The sequence below is a fragment of the Muscardinus avellanarius genome, assembly GCF_963383645.1.
Source record: "Muscardinus avellanarius genome assembly, chromosome: 10".
NCBI classification, from domain to species: domain Eukaryota; kingdom Metazoa; phylum Chordata; class Mammalia; order Rodentia; family Gliridae; genus Muscardinus; species Muscardinus avellanarius.
Window position 1 is genome coordinate 107,215,697 of NC_137796.1, and position 16,882 is coordinate 107,232,578.

At 41.1% G+C, this 16,882-nt stretch overlaps 1 protein-coding gene across 20 annotated transcripts in view; it reads right to left on the reverse strand.

Moving 5' to 3' along the window:
- RBFOX1 (RNA binding fox-1 homolog 1) overlaps positions 1–16,882 on the reverse strand; it is a gene marked incomplete at both ends in the record, with an annotated part of 617,808 nt that overhangs the window by 107,114 nt on the left and 493,812 nt on the right. For 16 of the 20 annotated variants that reach the window (XM_080704728.1, XM_080704724.1, XM_080704738.1 and 13 more), the window contains 4 exons: positions 407–467; positions 2,231–2,323; positions 9,322–9,375; positions 16,390–16,533. In XM_080704728.1, coding sequence (XP_080560854.1) covers positions 407–467; positions 2,231–2,323; positions 9,322–9,375; positions 16,390–16,533 — 352 coding nt within the window. The remainder of the gene's footprint in view (positions 1–406; positions 468–2,230; positions 2,324–9,321; positions 9,376–16,389; positions 16,534–16,882) is intronic. The other 4 variants (XM_080704730.1, XM_080704722.1, XM_080704732.1 and 1 more) reach the window with 2 other exon arrangements.

The following is a 16,882-nucleotide window of genomic DNA, read 5'->3' on the forward strand; positions in this document are numbered from 1 at the left end:
CCCAGCAACTCCGGAGACAACTCAAAGACAGAACCAAGAAAAAGGTGGCCACTGTTCCGGGCATATGTCATGCTCACCAAAGAGATGAGGGTACCAAAGCAAACCTACAGAACCTCCATTCTGCCCTCGATTTACTAGTCGTAACAGCAAACCACCCAAATAAGGAGTATGCTTCTCACCTGAGCGGAAGCCACTCTGGAGAGGTAGAAAGAGGGGCATGCACACTCAATTTGCCTTCCTTGTGGAAATGATTCTATTGATTCTGGGGTTGGTTGCTACAGTTCGGGGGCTCCGGCACAGTGGCAGGCTGAGGCAGACAGGCTTGTTGAAACAGAGTCCCTGGTTAGAGGGTTTAATAGACGCAAGGTAGAGGGAATGTTTTTGTAAGGGGCTGGGCTCTACTCACCGTTTGTATAGGGATTGACGGTCTTTTTGTTTGTCATTACACGTGCGGTGGCGTTATTTACCTATGCACATAGAAAATTCCAATGAGCGTGTGTTCCAGGGCCAGCCCGTAATTCAATTAGTTGCATGCATATGACTGTGATTACTTATTAAAAACAGAAGAAAAAAAAAACAAAACTAAAAACTAAAATGCATTTAATTTAGAAAAGGCAGTAGGTGCATAACAAAATCATACATCTTTATAATTACATTTACTTCATCACCATTTTAACTTACAAATCATTTCAATAAAGCAACGTCATCTCATTTAAAAGTTTAATAAAGAGACAGTAAAAGCAAATTAAAAGATACTGCATAATTGAAAATACAAAGGCATGCGTGTACTCCATGGTAACACAGACACGATAAATAGATTTTTTTTCAACAGAAAATAAAGTTCATATGAAGACACATGCAGTGGAAGAGAGGAGGGGAGAGACAAGGTACAGGGAATATAAATGTCAAAAAAAAGGACAGACAACTTTAAGCCGTGTGCAACACTGTAGAGGGGAAGGGGCATCAGAAAGCAACATCTAGCATTCAACACTTGGAACAAGAGCCTTGTACATCGCAAGAATTAACAGATCATTCAAGCTTGAAAGTCACAGCTAACGAAAGGATAAAAGAGAGGGTGCATTGTGTAACACAGTATGGAGTTAACGATCTGAGTAAGATGTGCACCGGTCATAACTCAATCCAGTCAGAGCCTCCCAGGCTAGCTTAGAACGTACACTCAATTACAGGCGTACCAAATTCCAAAAAAATAGAGCATCGAGAAAACTTAATACGACAAGTCAAAAAAATTCACGTGGTAGATATATATGTATAGAGAGATAATCAGCAGGAGATACTTAAAACGGCAGATGGACTTCGCCACTTACCAGTCACCGCCATCGCCAGCATGGGTTTGTATACAGTTACCATGGTTACTGAGAGTTTGGTGAGGGGTCTAAGCGTTACCGTCGAGGGGGGGGAAAATAAAAGGCAAAATATGCGACATCTTACTCCAAAGACTACAGCATTGTTAACTGGTATTTTTTTTTTTTTTTTTTTTTAGTTTTAACAGATATGACCCTGTGGCTATGTTGAGGGGGATCCCAGTGGTACAAATAGCAGATTTAGGACAATAAAATTAGGAGATTCATGTTTTCAGGGGATAGAGGCCGAGTAAGGAGCAGGAAATCCTGTTTTGTTATTTGCTTTGTAATACAAAGAATGTAAACATTCAGATTAGTTCCTTTAAGGGGGGGGAATTAAAGGTTTCCAATAAAGGCCTCTCATTTTATTATATATATATATATATATATATATTTAAATAAATCTTTTGAACTCAGCTGCTTTCATGACCAGGCTTCATTTGTCAACCACTGCGGATCCCTCTTCAACCCTGAAGTGAAAAGAAAAAGCAACTGCCCTGTCTTTTTGGTTTGTAATACTCTCTTTGGAACCTACTGCACCCATTGCCTCTAAAACATGGAAAATAAAAACTAAAGTAAAAAAAAAAAACAATCAGATCAACCTTGCTTTTTTGTCTCACTTTTTGTCATCCACCTTCCAGCAATAGTAAGAATAACGTAATAAAATAAAAATAAATTTAAAAAAAGTAAGGCCAGTTTTCCTTTTTATATATAAGTATATATATATATATATATAGGTCTATATATATAGAAACAATGAGGGGGGAGCAGGGTCACATACAAGACACCAATGAGCCACCTGCACAACGAATGGGCGTGAAGCAGACATTGATAAAAAAGATGAAAAGGAAAATATTTTGGACATGCACCTCGATTTTACGGCCCTCTACCACGGTGCCGTGTAATTTCTCCCTCGCCCTGTCCGCATCGGCACTATTTTCGAAAGTTACGAAACCAAATCCCTGCATGCAGGACGGAGAAGGGAGAATAACATGCATATTATTAATTCAGTCAACGACCACTTTGTAACGTTCTCTCGCTTTAATTCCTACTTCTTGTCCTGGCTTCAGTTCTGTAACATGCAAATTAGAGAAATTATAAGAGTCCTACGATGCGCGATAATTCAGCGACGGAAATGTGAACAAGATACTTTTTAATTTTTTTTTTTCTTTCGTTTCCTTTTCTGTCACCCGTTAGCTGTAAACCCTGAAGAACTCAAAGGAGGATATACCGGAAGATACCTTTCTAAACGTCACTACGGAGGAAAAGAAATCTAACAAAAAATAGAATGAGATCAAAATAAATGTACGGTGTCTTCACAGAGAAGAAAATGAAATAACGAGGAAAGAAAAAAAAAGGGAACCACTTTCTTGACATGCAAATTAAGAGTCAAATGAAATAAAACGTGTGCACGAAATTCAACAATGAATGCCAAAATCTTCTACCATTGCCTACAGAGTCATGCCGTGTGGTTTTAAGAACATCTCTTCTTCATGCAGTTTTAGGGTTATTCAAATTGGTCAATTCTACAACCTCTACTTCTCCCAAATAAAACTTAAAAGCCTAAAAAAAAAAAAGGAAAGACCTTTTTCGTAATAAACTTTAAACTCTTTGATCTAATAAATAAAAATAAATCACATGAAATGAATAGAAATAAACTTCTGTTTGTAAATAATGCAAACAATTTAAGGAATGCTTTATATTGACATGTTCCCCGCCTACCCACCCCGAAGAACACATGCTTTTAAATTTGACAGAATTTGATGCTACTTTGCTTACTCAAAAGGAAAATGGATATGCATATTGTAAATGTCAAAAACACTACTCTCATATTTATTTGTCATATCAATAGATAGTCAAATGAAGAGGCTTCGTGGACCAAATACAATTTATAATAACACGCTAAGTACGTCCTCTTCTGCTCCTACAGAACGAATAGAGCCTTTGCTTCGCCCTGGGTACATTTGCTTTTCACATTTCATCCTCCATAAAAACCAACCCCACTAAAACTTCATATTGTCAAAAATCCATCTTTTGTCTCCACTCAGTTCCTAAGAGGAGTACAGAAAATATGACACATTATTTTTTAAACCCCAAACACATTTGCACGTTCTTGTTCAGAAATATATACACCAACCTTTTGAACAGTCCCTGTGTAAATTTGCCCAGATCTTCCCTGCTTCTTAGTGAAGTGAATGGAATAACACATTCGATGGGGAGTTCTATTTGCTCTGGGTAAACCTCACGTAAAGGTTAAGTCAATATTTGCTTTAAGTGCTCAGTTGAGATGGCAGGACACATGGTTTTCCTAATAAAATGTGGTGTAATTACAAATAGGTAGATAGTTACAGCCCGCTGATGTTAGGTTCTAATCCATGGTCTATCCCTCTCACGACCTCTAAATCTAAGGATGTTTAGAGATGGGTAACCCCGATGGGCTGGCTCAGAGACCACTTTTTCATAGGCATGGGCTCAGCCACTCAAGACAGAAGCTGTGAATGTTAAGTAAGGGTAGACAACTATTTGTCAATATTCTATATGAAAAGAAAAATTAAGTTTTTTTTTTTAACTTAGGGAGATTGTTTGGAATTACCGTGTGCCAGAGTGATGGTCTATAATTAGGAGAAGCCTGAAATTTTTAATTAATAGAAGATGATGTGTTTCAAAAAAAGAGGTCCCAAACTGATTATTAGAAAATGATTCCTAACTAAACAGTTTTGAAAGAAAGAAAGAAAGAAAGAAAGAAAGAAAGAAAGAAAGAAAGAAAGAAACTAAGCCAGGAGTGATGATGAATACCTGTATCCCCAGTGCTTGGGAGGCTAAGATAGGAGGATCATGGGTTTGTGAATAGCTTCAGCAATTTAATAAGACCCTGCTTTGAAATAAAAAAATAAAAAAGTCTGAGGTTGTAGCTCAGAGATAAAATATTCCTGAGTTCAATCCTCCAATATCAAAAAAGAAAAACAACAACAACAACAACAACAACAACAACAAAACAACTCCTAGCGCTTCAAAGGAAAGATATTCAAATTGATAGGTTTTGCCTAATTTAACCCTCCCCCTCTCTTGGCCAGTGAATCCCGAATATAGTTGCATCAGAAGACAACAGGCTGCCATGTTAGACATTTAGATTCCTGGGCCCTGCTTTCAGCATCTCAGAGTGAAGCCCAAGCATCTGTTTGCCTGGAATGCTGCCTGCATGGCCCGGCAACTGCGTTTCCATGTCCTCTCATTTCATTATGTAACAACAAGAGAAGGTTTTGACTCTTGGTAATAAGCAGAGTTTCTTATTACTGGCTTTGATGAGTAATCTGTGAAAAGGGTGCGTTTGTGCATCAGAGGCAGAGGTGTGGTGAAGGTCACATATCCAAGTGTTACTTATCAACATTCTCTCCCTTGCCGGCAAACTTAACTCTCTGGTATTAGTAGCCCGGCCAGATATTTAGGAAGCAATAAGGGAAATGAAGATTCTGGATTTATATTTTCTAAACAGAAAAGAAAGGAAAATGTCCAGCCCTGGTCTATGGAAGGAAGAATAGGTGGCCGCCCTTCTGACTGTGGGACCAGCAGTTGCTGGCTATTGAAACAGTCCTGAACACTTGGCACGCCAGTCCGGCATCGTCCTAAAGAATCTCATTCTCATGTTTCACCCTAAACCTGAGGGGAACCTGCTGGCCTCAAGTCAAGATTATGTATACCAGGGAGAGATGAAGGCAGAGACAGAGTCGTATTTGGAAACCTAAGGAAAGTGCATAAACCGCAAAGGAAAATTCCGGTCTATTCTCAGTACAAGTCACTGAGATGACTAGTTGAGATGTGCCAAAGGGGGTTGGTTCTCAAGAGCAATTTTTTAGTAACAGGCCTTGAAAGATCAAGCAGGTTTCCCTATACATTTCATTGGAAAATTCTACCTTTCACCCAGACCAGAAGTGACAGTTTAGCAGGCTATAAAAATCCCCACCTAGAAGCTGCATCATAACCAGAGAAATGCTTGCCTGGCCTTTTCCATGGCAAGTATGTTTCTGAGCCCAGGCTTCAGACAGCATTGAAAGCAAGTGCTGTGACTATTTCTTTTTACTTGATTCCCAGTAAGAATTATATCTGAAGGGAAGAGCCTCTATCAGTTCCTGAAAAGATTAGGAATATTCTTATTTTGATCTTGACAAAGAGAAGTAAAGAAGAACATTCTAGACTCGGCTGGAAGAGTGTCACGCTGAGTGAGACACTGATGTAAAACCCTTAAAGATGAAGAATATAAAAAGAGGGGCCATGCAGAGGGTGCTCAGATGCCTCTCTACCAAGAGACATTCCTTCCTAGGGTACACCATGACAGAGGGCCAAAGCTGAGAGAAGGCACTTGTTTCTTGGAGAAAAAAATCTCTGTGATGGGTAGAAATGATCAACAGGCCATGTGACGGGAAACTTCAGGTAAACTGCCACACCAGCAGGACTCGCTTATTCTGAAATTGTCTTATGAATCATACATTCTGACCTTGCGGTATCCCAGTTATCTTTCCATTTTAGTCTTGGGTATTTTTTAGGTGATATCTTCCCTTTTGCCATTCCTGTAAATATCCCCTTTTATATTTTATATAAAGGTGCTGCGGCACCCTCGAGGGGGTAAATGCACCAATTTTCATTTTATATAAAGAATCAGGTCCTCTTTTTTCTGGTGTAGGGAACTCAGATTTATACAAGGGAACCTGGTGCTAATGTTCTGGATATGCCTCAGCCTCCCCCTCCCCACTTTTCCAGTGACTTTTGCACCTGCATCTCTCCTGACCATCCCTGGGAAATATATAGCCATCTTTCCCACCCTGCTTACATCTTTCTACCTCTGATGATGCTCATCTGCCTGCTTGGAGCCTCAACAGCTGCTCATGTCACTGGAGAACTCATTTTATTGAAGGGGCTGAACTTCATGGCCTGTCTCTCCCTCATAAGCAAGAACACTCCTGACGCTAGCAAATACATCTATCTTGCTGGTGGCTAACTCACCTGAAATTTAACCAGTACCTACAGATATACTGAGCCAAAGTCAAACTAAATGTTTCTTAAGCACATTAGAGAGTAGCTAAATCTGGCTGTATCCTTCCAAAGCGTTTCAGAGGAAAATGAAGTGATATTAAACCTCCAACAGAAAATAATAAGTTATAGGATTATTCAATCAATTCTAAATGCTACCCAGTTCTTAGTAGCTGAGCCTAGCATAGCATGTGAAAAAGTGGTTTCATATCCTTGATATTCATATGTACATAAAATACTTAGGTTATCCATGGCTATCATATGTGTAGGCATCTGTGCATGTATGCAAGTAAATCTATCTCATTCTGCACCAAGTGTCTTCCTCAGGGAATGGTCAGCAGAGAATGAATGGGCAGGATGGGAGCTCTAGATCCATAGGGCCCACTCTTTCCTGGCTGTCTCTCCTGCACCAAGTGATGGAAATGAGCTCATGACACAGTTTCAGATTTCTCCACTACTAACATGAAAGCACTCCTTTACATAAGGCCCTTCCCATAAAAGACATTGTCGAGACACACACTCCCACAGGAACTGCTGCCCCTGTCAAGCAGTGCCCAGCTGGACCTTTTTTTCACTGACATTCTAGGGACAGGTAACCAGTCAGTATCCATACCTACAGGGGAAGTTCTTTCAGAAGTAGCATGCCCACTTGGAGAAAGTGGGGCTGGGGAAGGAGGGAGAGAGAAAGACAAAGAAAGAAAGAATGATTATTTGAGATGTTTTCTAATACAAAAGTCAAAGAAGAAGAAGAAGAAGAAGAAGAAGAAGAAGAAGGAGGAGGAGGAGGAGGAGGAGGAGGAGGAGGAGGAGGAGGAGGAGGAGGAGGAGGAGGAGGAGGAAGAGGAGAGGCGGCGGTGGCTTACAAAGCCAGGTTTTGGATGTAGCAAACTTAAATGGTCTCTTTCCAGAAGCCCTCAGGGACAGGCTGATCATGGAAGTGACAGAAGAAGTCTTAAAAATAGTACCACCATTGTACTTTCAAAATAGCAAACCATATTCTTCTAATGTCCCCAAACAGCTCTTGAAAGGAATTAAATAGCTTGCTTCAACTGGCAAAAGTTACAAAACAGAGCGTAAGTTAAGTCTAATTTTTGTTTAAGCAACAATAACAAAAAATACTCTTTAGAGATGACAGTGTCATAGACAGGTTCAGGGTTAGGAACAAATTGGCCAACATTCCAGATCTTCTACAATTCTGCCAAGAACACACGGTGCCTGCAGGGAAGGATCAGTTCGGAGCATATTCTTCTATTTATGTACTCTGCTTTGCAGGTGTAGAAGTGTTCTCTGGAACCTGTCTCATGCAAGAAGCAGAAAGAGAGTTAACTTACCCCTGACTCTAGCTCAGAGGTCAAACTACTGCCATTTAAAAGATGACCATAAAATAACTGAAGTTATAGAAGAATAACAAGGTCCCTGGACAAGCAAATCTACAGAGTACGATAGATGGATTAAAAAAAATCTCATCTTGCAGATTATAGTATTGTTTTATCTATGGAAGAGAAAGAACACTGAAATCTTCCCTCTATTTGATCAGCAGTGTCCTGTTCTCTCAACATTAAATGTACTTAGGAGGGAGAAGGGAGCAGAGGGCCTAAGGGATGATACATTTAAAGGTTTTCTTTGAGAAATCTGGCACCATAGCCTGTGGCACATTAGATAAAGCCAGCCCTGCGGGGAAACTCCTGAATGCCAACTTGTCCCGAATGGTCTGTGTCAGGCAATGTCGCAGTGCCACACCATCATCGCTCCATCTCTGATGAACAGTTTCTCTCATGGTCCACGTACATGGTCTACGGATACAGGAAGAAGATAGCTGAAAATCCCTGTAGACCTGGGGAGTGCCAGGCAGGGAAGAGAACACAGCTATGTTAAGGCCTGCTTTTTGGCCAGCATCCTTCTCCTTTCCAACAAAGAGTCTGCTGATTGGCAAGGTTTTCCTGGAGGGAGATTGGGATGGGGATGTTGAGTTTTCTGCAGGAGCTTTGAGAAGAAGAAAGTTGAAGGAGAAAGTCAGTGTCAACTGCATAAGACTAGGGGCAAAAGGGTGCTCTGCTTTTAAGGAGAGCCTTGGTGTGTGCGCAAAATAGACACAGGCTGTGCTTGTGATTCAAAATGTAGGTCTGGGAGGTAGGCTAAGATGCAGATGACTGGGCCCATATTTTAGAGTTTCTGATTCAGTAGCTCAGGACTGAACCCGAAAAGCTATAGTTCTAGTAAATTCTCAGGTGCTGCTGTTGCTGCTGCTGCTGCTGGGTAGGACCTCACTTAAATAACCTTTGAGCGACAGCGTGTTTTGGGAAGCGCTGATGTTTTTTTCTTCAGCCAACATCTCTTTTGAAAGGGCTAAAACCTCTTTGTGTAAGCCCCCCGATGTCTACTAATACTGTGCATCCTGGAGAAATCTATATAGAAATTTGTTTGATAGCAAAAAAAAAAAAAAAACCCAAAACTCAAAAGCAATGTTGTACTGCAAAATAAGGATCAGGAAACACATTAATGAATAAAATTGTGTTCGAAAAGTTGGTGTATATGAGATTTTTCTCCCTTACGACCCAGGAAAATAACTGCACTTTATTAATACAGAATAATCACATATTTACCTGCTCATGAGACTATCAACTCACTTTTTAATATAAAGAACATAATTATCACTGAAAAACAAAAATGTAGCAACAGCATTATTTTTTAAAGCATAGGTAATTTTCCTCTGGAAACTTGAGATATGTATACAGAGAAAACAAGGATTTTTAAATGACCCCCTACACATTTGAAGTGGACCCCAATGTATTTCCGGCCACTTTGAAAAGTGGGCGGTGGCTTCTAAAGGAACTCCCACGGCCGTGGGGGTCTCACAGTGCAGTTGTTTCCCCTCTGCCAGAACAAGCACGTGACCACAAGCTAAGCAATCCGAAACGTGAACGAAATGGCTTACCTTCGAGCCTCGCTCATTAAAAATAATTTCAACATCTAAGATTTTACCAAATTGCTGCAAAGAAACAGAAATATTTCATAAGCAAAAAGACAAACGGAGTCAAGGATACGATGCACACTGGCAATTATTCCCCAAGTTGGATTCTTACCCCCCTCGTTGAACATCAAGGAAAAACATTTTTTACTGTTTTATTGTTAAACGATACATTTCAAACAAGAGGAAACATAAGCACATACGTTATCTCCTAATTCTGGCATTCTCTACCATGTGAGATGTGTTATTAGGGTCTGAAATATTAAATGAGAGTTAAATTTTCTGTTCCTTTAAGGGTGTAGGAGTACTTTCCCAGGCACTGAGCAATAAAGGTTAAAACGGCTACTATAATAGATACTGGCCCTCCGAAACTACTCTACTGCCCAGTGGGACAGACACCTTTGATTAGTTCCATTTTTTTTTTTAAATTTTGGTGTTACTAGGGATTGAATGAGGGGCATTCTACCCCTGAACTACACTCTCAGCCCTATTTGATTATTTTTTTATTTTGAAAGTTACTATATTTTGAAAGTAAGTAAGTTACTGAGGCTCTTACTAAGTCAAGGAGGCCGACCTCCAACCTGTGATGCCCCTGTCTCAGCCTTCCAAGTACTGAGATTACAAGTGTGCACCACCACACCTAGCTGAGGAGGTAAGATCCTGACGATAAAAATTCCAACTACAAAAAGATGAAGAAGGTTTTGGGTCCTAGCTCACATCCAGGGTGGGAGTAGGCTAACACACAAGCAGGCTCCAGTATTTAGGTACCCATCCTAATGGAAACATTCATGTAACTGTGACCAGCTTGGGATGAAATGTCATCTCCCAAGAAGATTCATCATATTTTTTTAACAAATAAGTGTTACACCATTAATATGATTAGGCTTTATAATAAGCCCAGAAAATAGGTTTCAGATGACAAATGAGTTAGACAGCTAAATAAATGCAGGCACTGCCAAATTTCAATTTTAGAGTTTTCAGGTGAAGTGTGTCCCATGCCAGCCATGTTTAGAGGAGTCTTATACTTGAACTTGGTTATTTACGTGAAATTTGAATTTGACTTTTTTTCTTACACATACACAGACACTTTATTTGTTAAATCTGGCATTTCTAATGAGAAATTAACACCAAGTGATTTTTGATTCAGGCTTAGAGAATGTGAATACGGGCTCGGCAACTAGAGACACCTGAGAATCCTAGCACTGTGTCCCTGATTCTGGAGTCCCGTCAGCATTCTTCCATCATGTGGAGTGGTGCAGGCATTACTTGGGTCCGGTCTGCACTTACAGACCACGGCGAGAGGGGGTGATGTAAAGAATGTGACAGGGGCCAGGGGAGAATGATGGAAATTTTCTTCCATGCAGGATGAACACAAAGGCCCATTGTAGTGCCTAAACAAAGACAAAGAACAATCTAGAGAAATAGCTCCATTCTCTTTCTCTTTTATTTTGACCTTCCCTCTCATCCCATATTCTTGTGTATTCCGGCTTTAATTGCCTCTTCTGTGAGGCCAGGAGATTATGTGCTCTCTCTCCCCTGAGTAGAAACATTAGTATGTCTCTGAGTAGCCAAGGACAGAGGGGCTGAGGTAGGACAGGGGGCAAGCGGACTAGAAAAAAAAAAACAAAATAAGAACATGGAGAAGCTGGCACAACTCCCTGACCACTGAGCCTTGCCTGCAGACTCTCTAGACTTCCTAAAGACCTGGAGAAAAAATGTTAAGAGGATCCTACTAGCATTCAAGAAAAAAATTATTTGGAACAGAGGCCATGATTTGGAACATGCAAAGAAATCTAAATTCCTTGGAAAGACAGAAATATTTGCATATACCAGTAGCACATCAAGAGCTCAAAACCTTGACAAAGAAATTCCAAGTCTGTCATTCTGTGCCATAGAAATGGGCACATTCCTCAGGTTGATTCTCAGAGTGTCCTACCCCAACAGGGAGTCACAGGTGTTTTCAGGAGCGGAAATACTTCTTCATTTCCCAGAGAAGTAAAAGGACGGGAAAGAGTCAAGAAGATAAGGCTCAAGCAGCAGAGAATAGGGAAGGATCACCTGACGGCTCATGGACACTCTGGTATTCTTGAGTTAAGTCAATATTCTTTTTAAGAGCATTTTCAGGGCCATGTATTGCCCAAAGGGGGAAAACTTCATTCAAAAGAAAAGAAGGAAACTTTCCAATGTGGGGGATGAAGGACTAGCCATTCAAAGGTGAGCTGAGTTTCATAGTAAAGAATCTTCCAGATCCCTGACTCCTCTGAAGCAGTCATTTTGATGCAACTGCCTTAGAATATGCCATCTGTGCAGGTGCCATCATATGTATTTTAGGCATAAGAGCTTAGAAACTGGTATATTTATGGAAAGAGAAGCCTGAAAAAGACTTTTTCCCAAAAACCATGAAACAAATGTCCCTCGTGGAATATTTTCCAAGCAGTCAACACAAAAACACTTCCTTTAAAAGAAGATCTGGTTGAGATAGAACCCATCAAAAAGCAATCTTACCATGTGTCACTCCCTATATGAGACAATGGCGCCATATGCCCTGTGATGGTCTCCAGCGCTTCCCTTCTTTGTAAAGAGTGTATGGTTCTCCAAAGCTCACGAAACCAGTCGTAAGCAGAATGCTGATTCAAGCCTCCTTTCTGAGACAGTTGTGTACAATATTTATAGCATCAACAGTTTAATTGGGAAGTTTAGTACTAATGATGTAAACACAGCTGGCACATTTTCAGTGGAAATAGACACGACTCATCCGCAGGCATACCTAGCATTTGTCTGCACAATGTTCTGTAGACTTTAGTGATGCCTCAATGCCTCATATCCATGAAAGCGAGCCCGATGGCTGCATCAAGAGAAAAAATCTGGAAACTCAGAGGCATGCACAGGCACAAGTATGTACCAAGTATTTTTAGAAACTCTTGGACCAAACAATATCTCTCTGGGAAACTCCGAAGGATGCTCAACTGATACAGCCTGAAACTTGAAAGTAAAGGTCAGCTTGAAGAGTGGACATAAAGCCTAGGAGCAGGTAATGTTCCAGTTTTGCTCAGGGTTGGCTCCACTTCAGAAACAGGAGGCACCGAGTCTCTCCCTCAAGATGACCTCACTCCTCAAGGCACCGTGGCAAATGAAGCTTTGCACAAACACTGAAAGCACAAGGCAGCCTCCGATTCCTGTTATATTCACTAAAAAGAAATCATGAACACATCTTGTTCATGTGCCGACAGACATGTGATCTGTCTTTTATGACAATAAAGAGGGACATGAATTTATCATTTCCCTGACCAGAGAGTCTGTATTTTGCAAACAAAAGCAAGGCTGTAACATTAGTGAAAGGACTGTGCAACTGGAGATATGGGCTTAGTGAGCAGCCATTTCTGAAATCAACTTGATAAGGACACATTGGTATGAGAGGTCTGGATGTATGAGAAGCTGCTTCTCTCATCCCAAATCTAGAAACACTTCATTTTAGAAACTTTTAGAGGATATTAAGCACTCTGTTTCAGGAGCAATACACGGCAATTCATTTGGTGGAAATCCACACCTTTCTGTCATGGGATCAATAATTCAAACTGAAAGGAAATGTGTGCTCATGAAGGACCTATAACTTAAGAAGAGTTCTCAAGAGGAAGGTGGGCAGGGCTGAGACCGACAAGGCTTCCAAAGAAATGTCTAGGATCGATGGCCCTGACGCTGTAACAGATCCGTGCACTCCTACCCTGCCGGCACTTTACAAAGGCCTGGCTGGGCTCCTGCTTTGTATATTATACAGTCACAAAACTCTGGCCCAGGGAATGGTCCATTGTAAAGGGGAGGATAAGAATAAAGAGAAGGAGAGAAGGAGGAATAAAGGGAAAGAGAGGAAAAGAAGGAAGAGTAAAAGAGAGAGGGGGAGGAGGGAAAAAGAGAAGGAGGAGGAAGAAAAGGAGGGAGACAGAGAAAAAGAGAGAAAAGAAGAAGGAAGAGGAGGAAGAAAAGGAGGAGGAGGAGGAGGAGGAGGAGGTAACATCAGCAACATCAGCCAGAAAATTGAATGCTATACACTGGGAAAAATGTATCAAAAGAGAAGAAATAGTGTGGTGGCACACAATTGTAATCCCAGTACTTGGGAGGCTGACTGGAGGATCAGGAGGATTGCAGGTTTGAGGCCAGCCTCAGCAACTTAGCAAGACTCTCAGTGACCGAGGGAGATGTGTTTATATGCTGAAGGAAAGTATTCCAATCCAAAAGATGAGGTGCTGAAGCCACAGTCAACAAAACTTGAGCCATCCATGGTTATCACTGGGCAGGCAAGGGCTACATCATGGTGGAAGTATTAATAGTTACAGTGGCTATTAGCAAAACTGCCAAGTTTCAAGCAATATGAAAAAAATAAAAATAAAAAGGAGTCTGCTTTCAGATTCTGCTTTCTTTTTAACTTTGAATTTTTCTCCATACCCAAGTACTGTGTGCATGCACAACTCAGTCACTCTAAAGTTCATGATGATATGAGACTACCATGCACCAATAAAAGTCTATTTAAAAAAGAAACAAATCTCCACATCCTTATTTAACAAATCAAAAAAAGGCCGCAGAGAACTTTGTTTTTTTTTTCTCTGTGGTTATCCTCATTGTAACTCCTGCCAAAGTAAGAGAATAAGGACAGAGTGCCAAGAGGAGCAACCATGTCTCCGGTCCAAAGGATCTGAGAAATCCCCACTAGGGATTAAACTATGGTTTCTTAGAGTAACCAAGAGCTGTCAAGCCCCCCCACTAGCTCTAGAGCCAACCAAAAGGTTACAGATGCCTTCCAATGCCAGCCACGCCACCAACTATGTCATAGCACAACAATGGCTTCCCAGCCACCAAATGTTTGGTCTAGAAGAACAGATTTTTAGTGCTACATTTCATTTCCTTAGAATGGTGATGTAAACCAAAGAAGCCGCAGAGTTATTGCCAAGCACCCTTAAGTCCACATGTGCTCAATACTTTTTATAGATGAAATCCACAAAAACCCTCACATGCTTTTCTCATTGGACACAGATGCTGTATGGGATGAACAGAATTAATTTTATTGTTAATGAACACACACCGCACTTTCTTAATTGATAAATACTAAGTGTACTTTTTTTATCCTGTCAAATCGAGATCTTGTTAGTTCCTTGAAAATGTTGACTTAAAAATGCTTCTGAAACAAGTAGATTTTGATGAAGCTTTGATAATGCGGACCAAGACATTTTGGCCAGCTCCTTCTCCATGCTAGCCACCTGCCTGACCCCTATAAGAATAGAGAGGTTCTGATATTAATGGAAGCAGGACCCTTTCTCTGTGGTTTCTAGCCGTGAGTATATTGAATACCTCCTTGACTTAGCATTTGTAGCCTCAGGTAACCTCTGAGATTACAAGAAGACCAGGGAGGGAGGTGTACCCTTTAGAGTGGGTACTGGGCTGAGCTACAGTCCATGACAACCGGAAAGAGCATCCGGAATGGCCATTATGGGGACGGAGTTCAAAGCCAACATCACAGTCGTACTTGATAAGCAAAGACAGACTGCACAGCAAGACATCTTCCTATCCTGACAAGGAAAAGAGAATATAATTCCTCTGACTGCCCATCATTCAGAACTGGTCTCATGGCCTTGTGCACACTTAACCTGGACTCCCACTTTGAATGTTCTGCACTTTTTAAAGTCATCTTTGACCTCAAAGTGCCCGGAGGGTATCTCTGTTCTGCAAGAGTTAGAGTGCTTAACTCAAGGTTATTACCAAATGAGAGAGATAAAAGTACAGAAGTTGACCTTTTCCTCTGAAATGTCAGGATTCAAGCCTGGGTATCTTCAATAGTACGATGCTTTTTCTGCCTTTGTGTCAAATGTATACTTGATAACCATCATGTGTGTTAAGGAAATAAAAGATACAGAGCTAATCCCCAAACCACAGAGCCCTCCAGTAATAAACAGGGCTTTCTTTTCATATGAAGAACAATACCAACTTGGCTTTTCCATGAGCCATTCTGGTTGGGCATCTTCTTATCCCTTTTTGTAATATTTGCATGCATCCAAAAACTCTGAGAAGAAATCTCTAAGCAGCCACCTTTGCTCTAAGTCAAATGTTAAAGATGTAGTTCTTTTCTCTGAATCCAAAGACACTTGCTGGCATTGCTGAAATGTCACAGATAAATGCACTGCCTACATTTGCAATAAAAAATGATATCCAAGCCCTCTCACAGCTCCGTCCTTTGGTAGTGCTGAGACCAAAGAGATGACAAACTCATCCCTTCCTGAGGCGGATATCTTCCAGAAAAAGGACCAGGGTCGAGGTGACCTACGAGGAGGCAATGCTAGCCTTTGTTTTCTCTGAATTATTGGTGGCTGTTGGCTGGCTCTGTTTCACCAGGGTGCCGGAGTAAGGCTGTCTCCAGTGACATCTAACATCACAGTCAATAGTTCTGAGTTTTTGTCTCTGATTCCAGGAGTATGCCTCCTGCAATTATCAAACCAGACTTCAACGCCAGTAGAATTCTTTGCTGTTGTTGCTGCTTGTTTTTGTTTGGAAACTAAGACTGATGCCAAACTGGTTATTCATTCACTGCAGCTGTTTCTAAAATCTAAATGCTCAGTGCCTGGGAAAGAGTGGGCCGGGCAGGAATTTGTCATGAGTCACTCTTCCGGAGAGGCTGGCGACTACAGTAGGAGCAGACCCAAGATGACTCCCAATGTTTATTTGAACTGGGGTGACTTCAGATCCTGGTCCAGCTGTGTTTTGGGTCATCAGTGAACTGGTGTCTACAGTGAGTAATCTGAGAGTTCGTCTACCTTTTGAGAGTCAAATTACTAATGGAAAGAAGACCATTTGTCAAAACACAAATGCAATAATCATATACAAAAAATGAATACTACAACCACAAAGGGGTTGCCAGGCAAATATATCCATGGAATAGACTCTAGAATGCCTTGACCCTGGGGAAATATTTCACATTATTATTGTGAATATTGAGAACTTACATGAGGAAGGAAAATTCCGAGGACTGTGGAGGAGAAAGGCAGTACTTACACCAAACATTTGTCGGAGATCTGGATCTCGGAACCGGAAGGGGATGTTGGAGACGTGCAGCCTCTTGGGCTGGGACTTGTTTTCCGTGTTTTCAGAAGGTTGTGTCTGGGGCTGGCCATCTGTGGGCGCTGCATCATCCGTCTGCTAAAGGGACAAAAAGAAAGAGGCTTTTGAGTAGACCCAAACACTCCCTCCACAGGTGTATTGGCTTGCCCTGAATGGTGGGAAAATACCAGAAAAGAAATAAGGGCAGACACTTCTTAGTCATTTGGGAATTCAGTCAACAACCCATTTTTGAGCATCTGCTTAGTGACCACAGCAGATATGGGAGCCAGCAGTGAGAAAAGTGGACAAAAATCCCTGCTATCATAGAATATTATTCACATGCAGGAAAGACATAATAAAGCCCATTCATGAGTACATCTTGAGTGGAGAGGAGATAAGTATTATGGAGAAAAATAAAACTGAAGAAAGGAACAGGGGGGTGCTCAGG